The 14,752-nt window shown below is 38.7% G+C and overlaps 1 protein-coding gene across 2 annotated transcripts in view; it reads left to right on the top strand.

The window, feature by feature from the left end:
* DPYS (dihydropyrimidinase) overlaps positions 1-14,752 on the top strand; it is a 109,117-nt gene that overhangs the window by 27,587 nt on the left and 66,778 nt on the right. For both annotated transcript variants that reach the window (XM_020970027.2, XM_078153701.1), the window contains exons 3-4: positions 3,546-3,725; positions 7,754-7,943. In XM_020970027.2, the coding sequence (XP_020825686.1) occupies positions 3,546-3,725; positions 7,754-7,943 (370 nt within the window). The remainder of the gene's footprint in view (positions 1-3,545; positions 3,726-7,753; positions 7,944-14,752) is intronic.

The following is a 14,752-nucleotide window of genomic DNA, read 5'->3' as shown; positions in this document are numbered from 1 at the left end:
AATTTGTAAATACCCTTTAAAACTACCTGCTTCTTTCTCTTTAATGACCAGTGACATAGTGAATTTCCATTTACAAATGAATAAATGTAAAAACATTTATTAAGTGCTCACTGTGTGCCAGGCACTGTGCCAAATGCTAGGGAATACAAATGTGAAAAGCTAGGCGGACCTGGCTTCCAACCTTAAGGAGATTTTATTTCTAAGAGGGAAATGCAGCACATATAATGGAGTAAAGGCCAAAGAGAGGTGTTTTGGTGAGGGAAATGAAAAGGATTATAAATTGACTCCATAGAGCAAGTATTTGACATGTCCTTTTGAAGAGTGGTAGGGCAGCTAGGTGGTGCAGTGGATAGAGTACCAAGCCTGGAGTCAGGAAGACTCATCTTCCTTAGTTCAAATCTGGCCTCAGACACTTACTTGCTGTGTGACCCTGGGCAAGTCACTTAATCTTATTTACCTCAGTTCCTCATCTATAAAATGAGCTGGAGAAGGAAATGGCAAACCACTGCAGTATCTTTGCTAAGAAAACTCCAAATGGGGTCATGAAGAGTTGGGCATGATTAAAAACAACTGAACAACATTATCAATAAGGCTGATTTGATTATTGTTCCCAGATCCAAGAAAAATAGAGTAGGGGAAAGAGGGCAGGAAAAGGGATAGATTTGCAAGGGTATGGTATGAAGTGACTGGATTGGGCTAGAAATGACGAAGACGCTCCAGTTAAGACCCAGGGCCTATCCTCTTCTACCATATACTCTCTTGGAAATTGAACAATTCTTCAATTTCATTGTTTCCCATTTGTGAAACTGCTTCAATCAATTCCAGTAGTCTTGGCCTCCCTGAGAAAGCGTACCCCTCCCCCCCATCTTCACCCCCTACTCCTCTTCCTCAGGTGCTCTGGCTCAGCAAGCATTTTAAAAATAGCACCCACTCAATAGATTTTAAACACTGCAAGAAAACCAGGCAATGTAAAATAGGTTGTGCTTGAGCACAGATTATGTAAGATTCTGTCATTCTTGCTTCCCAAGGCAGAAAATCAAGGTCTTGATTAAGTGAGATCTCATATCACCTAGTCACAAAATAAGTAGCGATTATCTCTTTTCTGCACCAAATTTGGATCATTTCATGTTCTACTGATTCAAATTCCCTGCACAATTTTAGTAGAATGCAATTCTGTTGTCGTGTCTTTAAAACTATTGTGCAGGCTTTTTGTGTTCTAGTAGATAGCAATTATATATTGCCTTCAAGACTCTTTCTCAGTAGTGGGGAAGCCCTTGATTTCAATTATTTATTTATTTTTTTAAAAAAAGAGGTGATCCAATATGAGGCCTCTAGTATGTTGTCCACTTTGAATTTCTGAAGGTGGTTGAACAACTTGCTAGTCAAAAGCTAAAGCAGAAAATGGATTGTTTTATTTGTCTTTGAAATTTTTCTCTGTTGCTTGGAAAGGTGCCCTAATACCGATCAGATACCCTAATGCTGATCTTGGTGATCAAGGACCCTTTACCAGGGACCCCTTCCCAGGGAATTTTGTCAGAAGGCAGGGTATAGACCAAGTGACCTCAGACATTTCTGTCCAACTCTATTTCTTTGATTATCTCTCACCAAAGTATTGTGAGCATTCATGACAGCACATGAAATACATAATATATAATGTGGGCCCTGAGGGAAAGGATGCAGGACATTTCCATGTATTTTGTGAGATGCTTAATAAATGATACATGTGGAGGAAAGGTACTCTATCCATAAAAGATATTGATGTAATGTTATGAAATGAAGATATAGCCATTTGACCTTATAAATAGATTTTAAATAAATTTTCAGCCTGTAAAATATTCCCTAGTCCTCCTCTCATTGATTAATGTTGCTGCAGTTCTGAAGGCAATGAACATTACAGTTGCTTAAAAGCATGGGGCAGAATTTCAATTTTTAAAAATCTTACCCAAAAGAGTCATACTGACTCTAAACGTTTATGGTCAAATATCTTAGGGTCATAGATTAAGAACTAAAAGAAACCTTAGAGATCATCTACTCCAATCCCTTCATTTTACAGATGTGGAAACTGAAGTTCAGATTAAAATATCACTTAGACAAAAGGTTTAGTGACTTGTCCAAGGTTCACACAAGAATTAAATAGCAGGGTTAACGAAGAATCAGGGTTTCCTGACTCGAAACCAAACTTTTTTTTTCCCTAGTGTTCCAGTTTATATAAATATTCGTACATTAAATTAACTTTTATCAAGGCTTTTAACTGTTTTGACAAATTATATTGCTGATTTGGAACTGGACTGCTTACATCTATTCAAATAATAAATAGATAAAGAGTTTTAGGCACTGAAAGACAAAAACTGGCCAAAGGTCAGGGCAAAAAAGGCCTGAGCAGAAGGCTGGTAGAAATTCAAGAGTGGAAGCCAGGAGGCCACTCAGTGGAATGTAAATTTACCTAGATGGTTTCACTTTCAGTATGTGTTGTTAGGAACCAAATTATCTTTAGGATCAAAGGGAAGACCAAAAGGAGAGAGAAGAGAAATAGAGTCCTTTATCTTAAAAAGCAACACTTGGATTATACTGGATATTTGCAAGGAATATACCAACTGACAGCTAGCTGGTAGGATGATCATAGGAACACAGCATCATAGAACTCAAGATAAGAAGGCTAGAAAATGAACCTAAGATAAACAGAGGAGTATAATAAAGACAACAGATTAAACTCAAGGTGCACACAACCAAGGCATTGCAAATTGTGGTCAACAATAATTGAGGTGGGATTATGAGGGATGATTGAATGACATGAGAAAAAAATAGGGGCAGCTCAGTGCCTGAAGGCATTATGGGGGTGGGGTAAGGAGTGGAGTGGAATATGGCTTTATGAATACATTACCTTGTATTCAGGTACTAGGGAGTCCATAGACAGTGTCCCAGAGGCACGTTTAAATTATCCACTCTGACACTGTCACTATGATATTTAAATATCACTTCGTATTACCTGGCAACATCGATTGGCTCTTTCTATCTTCCTTTCGGTTTAAGATCTGAATCCAAATGTTTACCAAATGTTTACTTGTATCCATATGTGCCTCCCAGTATATAGCATTACTTAGAACTAAGACCAAACATTTCGGTAAGAAGAATTTACAAATCTTTTAAGTTACAAGGGGACAGAGGGATAATTTTTGACCTTAGGGAGGATCTTGTGGATAATTGCATTCCTTTCATTTTTCATAAGGGGCAGCATCTTATAGTGGAAAGAAAGCTAGCCTTGGAACCAGGAAGACCTGGGTTTAAGTCCCACTTCTGATGCGTACTGGCTGTGTGACCCTGGGCAAGTCATTTAGCCTCTTAAAGCTCTAGGCAACTCTCTAAGACTCTAAATTGCAAAGAAAGTGCCACCTTGACTTGGTAGAGAGAATTTCCTCTTTGGAGATTTCCCTATATAATGAAATCACTGGTCCAGCTCCTATCCTTCTCCTTGTTTTTGATACCCTCTTTTGGGGAGCAATGACTATTATTTGGGTTCAAGAACAGTTCTGTTTATTCCCTTTCAGGTCAAAGAAGAAATGAGAATTCTAACACAAAATAAGGGTGTTAACTCTTTCAAGATGTTTATGGCCTATAAAGACCTGTACATGATTAGAGACCAAGAGATGTATGCAGCATTTTCTCAGTGCAAGGAAATGGGAGCGATTGCTCAAGTCCATGCTGAGAATGGAGACTTGATTGCTGAGGTGAGTGCACGTGCATTTCCAGTCTTCAGACGTGAAAGCAGCGGCAGCTGCAAGGGAAGACAAGTGGCCCATTCGGTGCCAAAACAGAAAGCTTAAATTAGTATACTCATTTAACGCTTCAGGTGAGAAGGACATCCAGAACACAGTTCTCTGTGCCTTAACTGGAAATGTGATTTGTGGGCATTGGTCTCCTTTTCCTTCTGTTTATTTAGAGCATCTTGAAGTCAAAACGAATACTTCCCTTTTTACAGTAAGCCATTATTACATCCCAGGCTTTTCTTATGACAAAAATATTAATAATCCTCTATGCATTTCTTAGTACTTTTGTTTTGAGCCATTCAGAATGCTGGCACACAATCCCTGCATCTGGGAAGACAGCCATGCAATCTGAGAGCCAGTGTGTAGGTTGATTGAGGCGATGGACTTGAATGGGCTTGCTCTTGGTCAGAAACTGAATCATAAAATGTACTCTGGAGACTGGGCGAACTCTATTTCTCATATTATTTACAATGCTATATTACCTTAGGGGTGCAAAGTTTTGAAAACTTTAGGATCCTCATCTTAGCCTTAAAGCAGATGTTCTTAACCTTGGGTCTATGAACTTTTAAAAAAAATTTTGATAAGTGTTTCAATATAATAGGTTTCTTTTGTAGCCCTATGTATTTTATTTTATGCATTTAAAAACAGTATTTTGAGAAGGGATCCATAAATTTCATCTGGCTGCCAAAGGTACCCAGGACACACACAAGGTTAAGAATCCCTGAGTTAGAGAAAAGAGGGCTAGGCTTATTGTTACGAGAGACCTGGTTTTAGGTGCTGCCTCTGACAGCTGGCAGATTCAAGGCAAGCAGCTTAGTGAGGCTAGGTTTCTAAGCATTACTAACCTCACAGAGTTGTAGATCACATGACTAGATGTGTATTTTTTTAATTTGTAAATTTTTATTTTATTTTAAACTTAAATACAAAATAAGAAAAGAAAAAAGAAACAAACTTAAAAGATGTGCACCTTTTAAGGAATACCTGTAATAGAATCCACAAGATAAGAAGACAGAACCCCAGAAGGTAAAAACCCCAATAATTAACACCAGAGAACTTTAGGACAAAAAGATTTCATTTAGCATCTATGTCCCCAACCAACTCCATATGCTTAATATAGTACAGATGGTCTTAGAGTCATACGGACTCAAGGTTAAGCTATTGGGACCCCAAATGTACCTGTACCTGCCAAAGACAGAAAACACTGCTTTTATCTATCCATGTGAAATAAAAATGAAAAGAATGGACTAGAGGAGGGGAAAGGAGAAAGATGCAGACAGGGTGGAAGATGAATCCAGCACTATGAGCTGAGAGAAACATTCATTGACTATGAGGAAAAAGGGACTGGAAATTCGGTTAGGAATTGTTCTCTTTCCCAAAAATGTATTCAAGGCAGGAAGCTGGGCCTGCTCAATTCCAGAAACTGTCTTTTAAAGTGAGGAGACTGAGGGGCCCAGTAATACAGCCTCAGTAAGCTGTGCAGCCATGGAAAGGAGAGCAACCAAAGAGTGAGGAAGATTCCTGAATCTGGGAATACCAGAGAATGGCTGAAACACCAAAACACTGAGAAAGGAAGTCTGAACAAAAGTCTAGTGAATAAGCAAATAAAGAAGCAGATAGGATATTAGAAACAGAAAGAAGAATTAATAAAGCTTCAAAGAAAAACCTAAGATCTTTTAAGATGGAGTGGAGGAAAGTGAACCAGGATAGCGCCAAGGAAAACTATGGTCCTGGAGACTACTAAGAGATCATGGAACAACGCTAAGCAATTCTAGAATAATTCAAAAAAGAAGAAGTCTTAAAAATGTGAAGTTAGGAATGATTTTAGGTCAGAAATCTGAGCTCTTGATGCAGATTTAAAAAACATGAACAATAGGATAGGGAAAATTGGATACATAATAGAGGCTCTCCCCAAAGAATTAGAGGCTCTAAGAAAGAGAGAGAGAGCTGAGGGAAAAAACAGATTTGAAACACAAAAATACTGAAGTAGAAGAAATATTGATAAAAGAGAAGTAAAAGGCAATAGCTTTTTAAAAAAAATACGTGAATTTTACAACGTGGAAGTCAAAGCAACTGACGCCAAAGAAAAGATTCTCAGAGACAACTTAAGAATTACAGGCCTCCCAGAAGAAAGCAGCAAAGTAAAAGCAAACCAAAAATCAAATACTAGCTTTCAGGAAATAATTCAAGAGCTTCTGAATACAGAAATGCTTTGTTGTTTGAAAGAAATCACATCTCACTATTAGGAAAAATGACACCAACAAATATTTCAAATGTTTCATGTCATTTTTTATGTGATTCCAATTTTAAGACATCTAGTGGTTAAATATAGCAATTTCAATTATAAACTAAAAAATTTGCAAGTACCCAGGAGAAAGACTTTTGAATGTTAAGAAAAAGGCTTTCTAAAGGACTAAGTAAATTTACTTGCCTAGGGAGAAAAAACCCATTATGTGTCAGAGGCAGTACTTCTTGATTCTGAAGCCAGGAGATCCACTATACATGTATATGCTTTATAATTAAGTAAATAGCACCCAGTGCATGTTAAGTGGCCTTTACTTTTAAATAGGTAAGTTCCATCAATGCATATTGTCATCACATCTGTCACTGATTGTCTTCAAGAACTTCCTGGAATATTTTGTGGCTAATTGTGACCCAAGGTCACATATCCAATATGATTAGAGTTTAACAACTCTAATCATATTAACATATTAATCATAACTTAACAGGAGGGTCTGGCCCAAGTCAACACCCTGTTATTTCAAGTGCAATGTTGGGAGGAAATGAGGCACTCGCAGACTATCCAATAGTTAGAGAAAGGAGGCTTACTTAGCCATAGCATGTAATCGATAATCAACAAGGCACTTAGCTTTGGTAAACAACTTTGTCTCCACATGGAAATGAACCTGGTCATCAGGGAAAGCAGGTTGTGGTAATTCTTAAGATATATGCCAGATTTGAAGGTCCCTGACCATGCATTCATTGATGGACCTTTTTATCTTCTTAGGTGACCAGGAAGTCACATCAATATGGTTGTGTTCAGTCATTTTCACTTATGCCCGAATGTTCTCATTTGGAGTTTTCTTGGTAAAGAAACTGGAGTGGTTTGATATTTCCTTCTCCAGCTCATTTTACAAATCAGGAAACTGAGGCAAATAGAGTTAAGTGACTTGCTCAGGGCCACACAGTAAGTGTCTGAAGTTAGATTTGAACTCAAGAAGATAAATGTTTTTGACTCTAGGCCAGGCACTCTATTCACTTTGATACCTAGCTGCCCATCATCAATATGGTTAGAGGCTACTAGGAAGTTATATCAAGGGACATGAAGCTTGATATTTGGTGTCTCTCCGTAGCTACTTAAGTTCCAGGAATAACTTTGTTGCCTTTTAGGGAAAAATTAGCCTAACCCATATTACAGAGGAAGACAGAAACCCTGGTAGATAGCAGAGACTACAAGGTGAGACTTGGAACCAGGTTCTCCTAACTCCAAGGCCACTAAAAGCTACCTTTTATGTGTTATGTAATTAGGGTTAAAAATTGTTCTAAAATTTCAGTCAGGACACATCCTGGAATCAATCCAGCAACATTTTTTTCTCAGGCCTTATGTTGGATATCTGGGCTCTGCATTGTGGAAACTGATCATGAGACTCTTAAAAGAGGAATGGATATTAGGGCTAGAGATAATGTTAGCATTGCTCATTCTGAATCAGTAATGATCCTATATCGTTATTAACTTTTTATTACTAATTTTGACTAGTTTTCTATGAAAAATCCAATTACCATTAACTCTCAGATTTTTTTTTCATAAAGCCAAGGAGTTTTAACTATAAATTAATGTAAAGACATTTCTTTTTTTTCTCTCTCTCCTTTTCTTTCTTGTATAATGCCCACGTAATGGGAACAATTGATTTTCACTCAATTCATTTAATGTTTTGGTATCTTGAGTGCATTTGGTTTTACATATGTGTTCATTCTTATTGATCAATTTCTAGGAGTCAAAGAAAATGTTGGCCCTGGGGATAACAGGTCCTGAGGGCCATGAGATGTGTCGTCCAGAGGCCATAGAAGCAGAAGCCACTCTGAGAGCCATCACCATAGCTAATGCTGTGAGCTGCCCACTCTATGTTGTCCATGTGATGAGCAAGTCCTCAGCTAAGATAATAGCTAATGCAAGGAGAGAAGGTACCATCCTTATTTCAAACTCAAATTTCAATTCGAATTGAATTTCAGATTCAGTCGAGAAGCTTTAAAGTTGATGTCTAAATACCACTTTAAGACTCGTGAAACATTTGACATTCATCATCTCATTTGGTCATTATGATAGCCCCATGGACTGAGTATACCAGGCTTATTCCTATTTTACAAATCAAGACACTGAGGCTAAAAGAGATGAAATAATCTGTCAAAGGTCACATTACTGGCAATCAATCAACAAACATTTTTTAAAGCACTTACTGTGTTCTAGGCACTGTGCTAAGCCCTGGGGATATAAAGAAAAATTGAAAAGAGTCCCTACCCTCAGGGAGCTTACATTCTAATGGGGGAGACCACACACGTATAAATAGGTATGTATAGGATACCTACAGAGTAGATGGAAGATAACTTTATTAATTTATTTTGATTTGTCAACAATCACTTCCATAAGCTTTTGAGTTTTAAATTTTTCTTCTCCTCCTTCTCCCCAAGACAGGGCTATATAGGCTATCCATAGACATTCCTAAGATAACTTTAGAGGGATAGGCTCTAGCAACTAGGGGTTGGCCAGGAAAGAGCTCTTGTAGAAGGTGGCACTTGATATGAGTCCTGACAGAGGTCAGGAGTTGAAGATGAGAAAGGAAGGGCATTTAGGTATGAGGGGGCAGAGAGTGGAGAAGGAAGGTTTTGTGTGAGGAACAGCAAGGCCTGTATGATTCGACTGTACAATGCATGGAAAGGGAGTAATATGTAGGAAGACTACACGCATAAAATCAGACCAAGTTATGAAGGGCTTTTAAGGCCAAACAGAGGAGTTTTTATTTGATCTCAGACATAATAGAAGTCCCTGGAGTTTATTGAGTAGGGAAAGATTTGGTCAGATCTGTGCCTTAGGAAAATCACTTGGCAACTCTGTAGAGTGGTGTGGTGAAGAGATCTGAGGCAAGGGGACCAATTAATTAGCAAGATAGGGCAATAATCTAGGTGAGAGTGATGAGTACTTGGGCTAGGGTGATGAAACGTGAGGGGAGAGAAGGTGACCAGTGTGGGAGCTGTGGGGGTAGAAATGATAAAGAAAATGATTGATTAGGTATGCAAGGTGAGTGATTAGGTATGTAGGGTGTGGGAGGGGTTGAGAACGACATTAATTTATCAGCAAAAGTAGTTCCTTCACTGACATAGATTGTAGCCTCCATGGAGATCGGTGGTGACCCAGATTTTTTTGAGCATTCCCGTGGCTTTAAATGTTTGTCCTTTAAAGGCTTTCACTACCTAGCCTAAACCTACGTCTCATACACTTTACTGTCCAGCCACATTGGCTTTCTTCCTGTTCTTTAGGCGTGTGACATTGTGCCTTCTATCAATCACATTGTCAACAAGCATTTATTAAGTGTTTACTATGTGCCAGACATTCTGCTGGATGCTGAGGCTATAAACACAAAGAATAAAATAATCCCTTATCTCGATGAACTGACATTCTCCCAAGCCTTTGAGCCAGTGATCCCTCACAAATAATAACAATAACAACAACAATAGCTAACATACAGCAATTTAACATTTGCAGAGCATTTTACATATGTTGTTTCATTTCATTTTCACAATAGCTCTGTCCCAGGGTAGGTGCTATTATTATCCCCATTTTACACATAATGAAACTGAGACTGAGGGAGGCTAAGCAATATGCCCAGGGACATAACAGCTAATACATTAGCAGGATTCAAACTCAGGACCCTGCTTCCCAAGTCCAGCACTCTTGATCTCTGCTAGAGTTTGTGCCCTGCAGCTGTAGCCTTTGAGAGCTCTAAGCCAAAGCCAAACCTGAGGGGGCTGGGGAATGGTAATAATGGTTGTCTAAACTAGTGTCTCTTGATTTCCAAAAACACATAGAACTCATCTCCTAACAGAGAGGTGATAGAATTGGAGTGCTGAATGAGACATAAGATTTTTGGACATGCCCAAAGGGGCAATTTGCTTTGCTTGACTATATGCATGCGTGTTATAGGGGCTTTGTTTTTCTTTTCTTTTTCCCAGTGAGGGAGAGTGGAAAAAGTCAATTTTTATTAAGTAAAAAAAATAAAAATTTAAAATATTAGCTTTGTTTTTTTTATTGAAAGGGGACAATAGGGAAGCTCAAACAAAGGGACTTTTTATTCTTCATTTCATCTTGCCAGAGTTTTATTTTAAGAGTATGTGCCATGCTATCCACAGGGAAAACAATGCCTCTCTAAAAACAATCTTTGTGGTTACCATGTTCCCATCAGTAGCACTTGGTGTTTTCAGATTTTTAATGGATTAAAGAGACTCTTTTTTCAGGGTCTGCTTTTTAGAATTGTAGGGTAGAATTTTTCCACCAGATGGCTCTGTTGCCAGCATTATAGAATCAGTCATTCTATAATTACTTACCTTTGCAAGTCATGTACCATATACCACCCTCTGTCAGGTCCACAATGTCAGAATATCATTTAAAAAACAGTAAAATCAGCAGAAATGTCCAGAGTTAACCCACCGCAAGCTGAGGTTTTGACAATTCTGTCAGAAAGCTGTTTCTTGATCTCTTTTTTCCCCCTCCCCAAAATTCCATTCAGAGTCTAACAGAAGTCCAAGAAAGGTTTCTAGAATATAGCACAAAGGCTGGAAAATTATTAAACCTAAACATGGACCATTAAAAATGTTCCCCCAAAATAGAAGGTAGCTGTAGTTAGGTAGCAGGTGCTGAGTCAGGCTAATGTCTGATTTAGATGCAATGCGGGGGCGGGGGTGTGAGGCCATATAAAGCATTTTTAAGGAATCACTGATAATACTTCAAATGATACAGTCTAACTCTTTGCTAATTGGAAATAACAGCAGTAGACCTATAGCTTCTCCAAATTTCTCTATTTTTTGTTGAGGTTATCATCACCCAGTCATCCAAGTTCATAACCTCAGTTATCCTTGACTCTTTACTCTCCCTCACCCCAGTTTCATCCATTTGGTTGCCAAGTCTTGCCAATTCTACCTCCTCAACATCTCTCTGTCTGTGCCCATGTCCACTCACTCAAGGCCACCCTTGTTCATGCCCTTATCAATCACTTCTTTCTTGGACTAGTATGATAGCACCTTATCTGGTCTCCACTTCCAATTTCTTCCCCTCCAATTCATGCACCACGTGGCTGACAAAATATTCTTTTTAAGGCTTAAGTATGTACGTGTCACTTTCCTGTTTGAAATTTTTCATTGGTTTCCTATTACCTATAGGAAAGAAAAAAAATAACCAAATAATCTCCTTAACCAGACATTTAATACCTCCCACAAGCTGATTTATATAGCCTTAGTTCATACAATTCCCTTTTGTGAACTCTATCCACATTCTAGCTGTTCCCCAAATTCAGCATGCTCTCTTCCCTTTGTGCATGTGTATAAGCCATCCAACCCTCTCCTCCCAAGATGTTAAAAGAAGGTACTTACTCCATCCTTATCTCTGTCTCTCTGGATCCTTGGTTTGTTTCAAGGCTTAGCTCAGGCACCACCTCCTCCAGGAAGTCTTTGATAATTGCCCCCAGTGGTGTGTCCTTTTCCTCCACCGTTTTCCTTGTTTTTGTTTCCTGTCCTTTGAGCATACCAGATGTTTAATAGATATTTGTTAAATTGGGTAAACTTGCTATGGGGCAATCAGAGGTACCCCATTTCCAGTTCATTTTGAGGTAAGACAGACCAAGGGCCTGAAAAGGGCAGAAGGAGAGGACTGAAAATTATTTGAGGTTCTCGTCATATAGTCACTGCAGAGGGTGTTATCTTTGTGGTACAGTGGATAGAGAGCTAGATTTAAAGTCAGGATAGACCTCACTTCAAATCTTCCCTTAGACATGTACTAGCTGTGTGCCCCTGCATTAGTCATTTAATCTCTCCCAGCTTCTATTTCCTTCCATGGGGAAAACTAGGTGGCTCAGTGGAGAGAGCTCTGGGCTAGAAACCAGGAAGACTTGAATTCAAATTTGGACTCAGACACTTCCAAGCTGTGTTGCCTCAGTTACCTCAATTGTAAGATGAGAATAATAATACCGCACCCTCAGGGTTGTTGTCATGATCAAAATAGATAATATTTGTAAAGTGCATAGTATAGTGCCTGGCACACAGTAGGTGCTCACTGTATGCTTATTTCCTGCTTCCCCTCCCTCCCTCACAGGATTGTTGGAAGGATGAAATAAGATAATCTATGTAAAGGGTTTTTTGTTTTGTTCTGTTTTTGCAAACCTTTAAGCATTTTATAAGTGCTAAATGATAGCTATGTGGGTACAGTGTGGAAAGGCATGTTGGACAAAACATTAACTCATTTTGGCCACATTCATTGTCCCAGATGACAGGTCATCTTAACATTCTCTCTGAATCTGTGGCACGATGATACATATTTATGAATAGTCTTCTCATTCAGAGAGGGAACAGCTTAGCCTGAAAAATCAGAACAAGAACTTTGTCAGCCCACAAACATTTTCACCCACTCATCTTCCCTCCTAAGAGGCACAAAGGATATAAAATAAATGTCAGTGGTTTTCTTTCCTCCTTGTCTAACATAAATGGTTACTCAGCCTGAGTGTGTGGCTGAATGTCTATTTGCAACCTTGCAAGGAGAGCCGGGTAAGTTCAAGGTGGAATTGGCCAGCAGTGCCGAGAAAACCTTGTCTGAGAGGGTATTCTGGTCTGTTTCTTTTTGCTGGTACCTCTGTTATTTTAGCTTTAAACTGGAGCAGAGAGAGGAAAATGTGAATGAGACTGTTGACTGTAATCCATCAAATGCTGCTGCTCCAATTTGCCCCTTTGGGGGTCTGACAGGAAGTAGCATTTTTCTGTTTTGTGCCTGACCCTGAAATCGCAACAAGAAGAAGAATCATATCTTGTCTATTTCCCACATCAAAGAGGGTTGGGCATAACCCTCCCAAAGAAAACAATTTAAAAAGTGGAAGGGGGGCTGTCTTGGCAGGCAGTGGGTGCCCTCTGATTGAATGTCCTCAATCCAAGGCTAGATAGAAAGCTTATTGAGTGTGTTGTAGAGGAAATTTTTATCGATATTTTTATTTATCACCCTGGGAAACCACTGAATCCCCTTCCGATTCGGAGTCCATGATTTTAAAAGCACAAGAAATTGACTTAGAATTGCAACTAACATTGGAAGTTATCTGGTCCAACCCTCTGGTTTTATAGATGAGGAAACTGAGTGAGGCCCATGGGTGTTAAGTGATTTGCTCAAGGTCACATAGTTAGTGAGTGTAAAAATCAGGATTTGAACCTGAGGCCTCTGGCTTTAAATTTAGCATTCTTTCCATATGACCATGATTCCTCTTAGAAGACCAGAAGTAGCACTAATCCCTGATGCTGGTAGTTAAATTCAAAGGTGGCTAAGCAAGATTGGATTATGATGCCAGCAGAAGACTAATCTAGAGGAGTGCTGGCCTGGTGGCAAACCTGATGTAGAAGTCAAGCTCTAGAGAGGCCTGTGGCTTTAAATCCAAATGGAAACCATGACCTAATTGACAACTGTTTTGTGTAATAACTGCAGCTAATGTGTTTATCCTGTTTTTCCTCTTCCTACTAAAATACTGGAAAGTGGCATGACTATGCTTCTCAATGTGACTAGCATTTATATGGCTTCATTAAATTTCCTGGCTTTCAGTTACTGAGGTTCTGGAGTGGGGATTTTCATTGGTAATTTACCCTTTGCTCTATTTGATCCATGTTTTTTTTTCCTCTCATGATGAACCTCTGACATGTTTTCATAGAGTTATTCAATTCTATTTATAAGCATTTATTAAGCACCTACTATGTACACAACTGTAACTTTTATTCTTTCATAATCTTTCATTCTTTTAAGGTATGGTTGTAGTTTTCATTTGAACTTTATCCAATTTTTTTTCTGCTATATACATTATACTGTATACATACATTTTATTCCAAATCATTCTTCTTCACCTATGTCACAAAAGCATCATTCCAAATCATTCCTTCTCACCTATGTCACAAAGCATCAATGATAATTGCTCTAAAAAAAAAAAGCTTTCAGTTTCCTTAGTCTTCCATTTCAGCTAAACTCTTTGCAGCCTTTTCTCTCATTTTCTTGGGAACATTGCAGTGGTGACAAGCAACCACAGTGTGAGCCTCTGCAGTAGTATTCTCTCCCCTCTGGCAGTCATTGCTCTGGGAATAAGCTGTTTACCCAAGTGAAGTGAATTAACTCTTAGGACTTTAACTTTGTGGATATAATCAACGTGTGTTACTTCAGTGATGACTTGGTTCTCAGCCTTAGCTTACATAACACAAACCTTCTTTCACATCTAATTTATCCTGTGTCACTGGATTTTAAGTAATTAACTGTTTCTTAGCCTTTTAATTTTTTTTAAATGAAGTTGTGTTTTTAAAAATCCATCTTTAAGCACTTCCCTTTTTAGTTTTTTTTTCAGACCTACACATTTCATACGTTTTGTATGGACCTGATCCTTTTAATTCTTCATATATCTTTTCCCTCTGTCCATTTAAAATGTATCTCTTGGAACCAAAACAGCCCCAGAAGAGTACTTCTCATAGTATGCTTTTCAAAAAGGAAAAAAAACACACAACTTTTTAAATATTGTGGGCCTTCTCCCATCCTGGCCAGAGGGAGCAGAGAGACAGAAAGAGAGAGAGAGAGAGAGACAGAGACAGACACACACACACACACACATACACACACACACACACACACACACACACACACACACACACACACAGAGAGACAGAGACAGAGACTGAGACAGATACATAATGTTCTCAAGGAATTGTGCTATTTGCCG

Source organism: Phascolarctos cinereus, unplaced genomic scaffold (genome assembly GCF_003287225.1).
Source record: "Phascolarctos cinereus isolate Bilbo 61053 unplaced genomic scaffold, phaCin_HiC Scaffold_4;HRSCAF=312, whole genome shotgun sequence".
NCBI lineage: Eukaryota > Metazoa > Chordata > Mammalia > Diprotodontia > Phascolarctidae > Phascolarctos > Phascolarctos cinereus.
The sequence above is the reverse complement of the archived record's forward strand: the minus strand, read 5'-3'. Positions and strand labels throughout refer to the sequence as shown.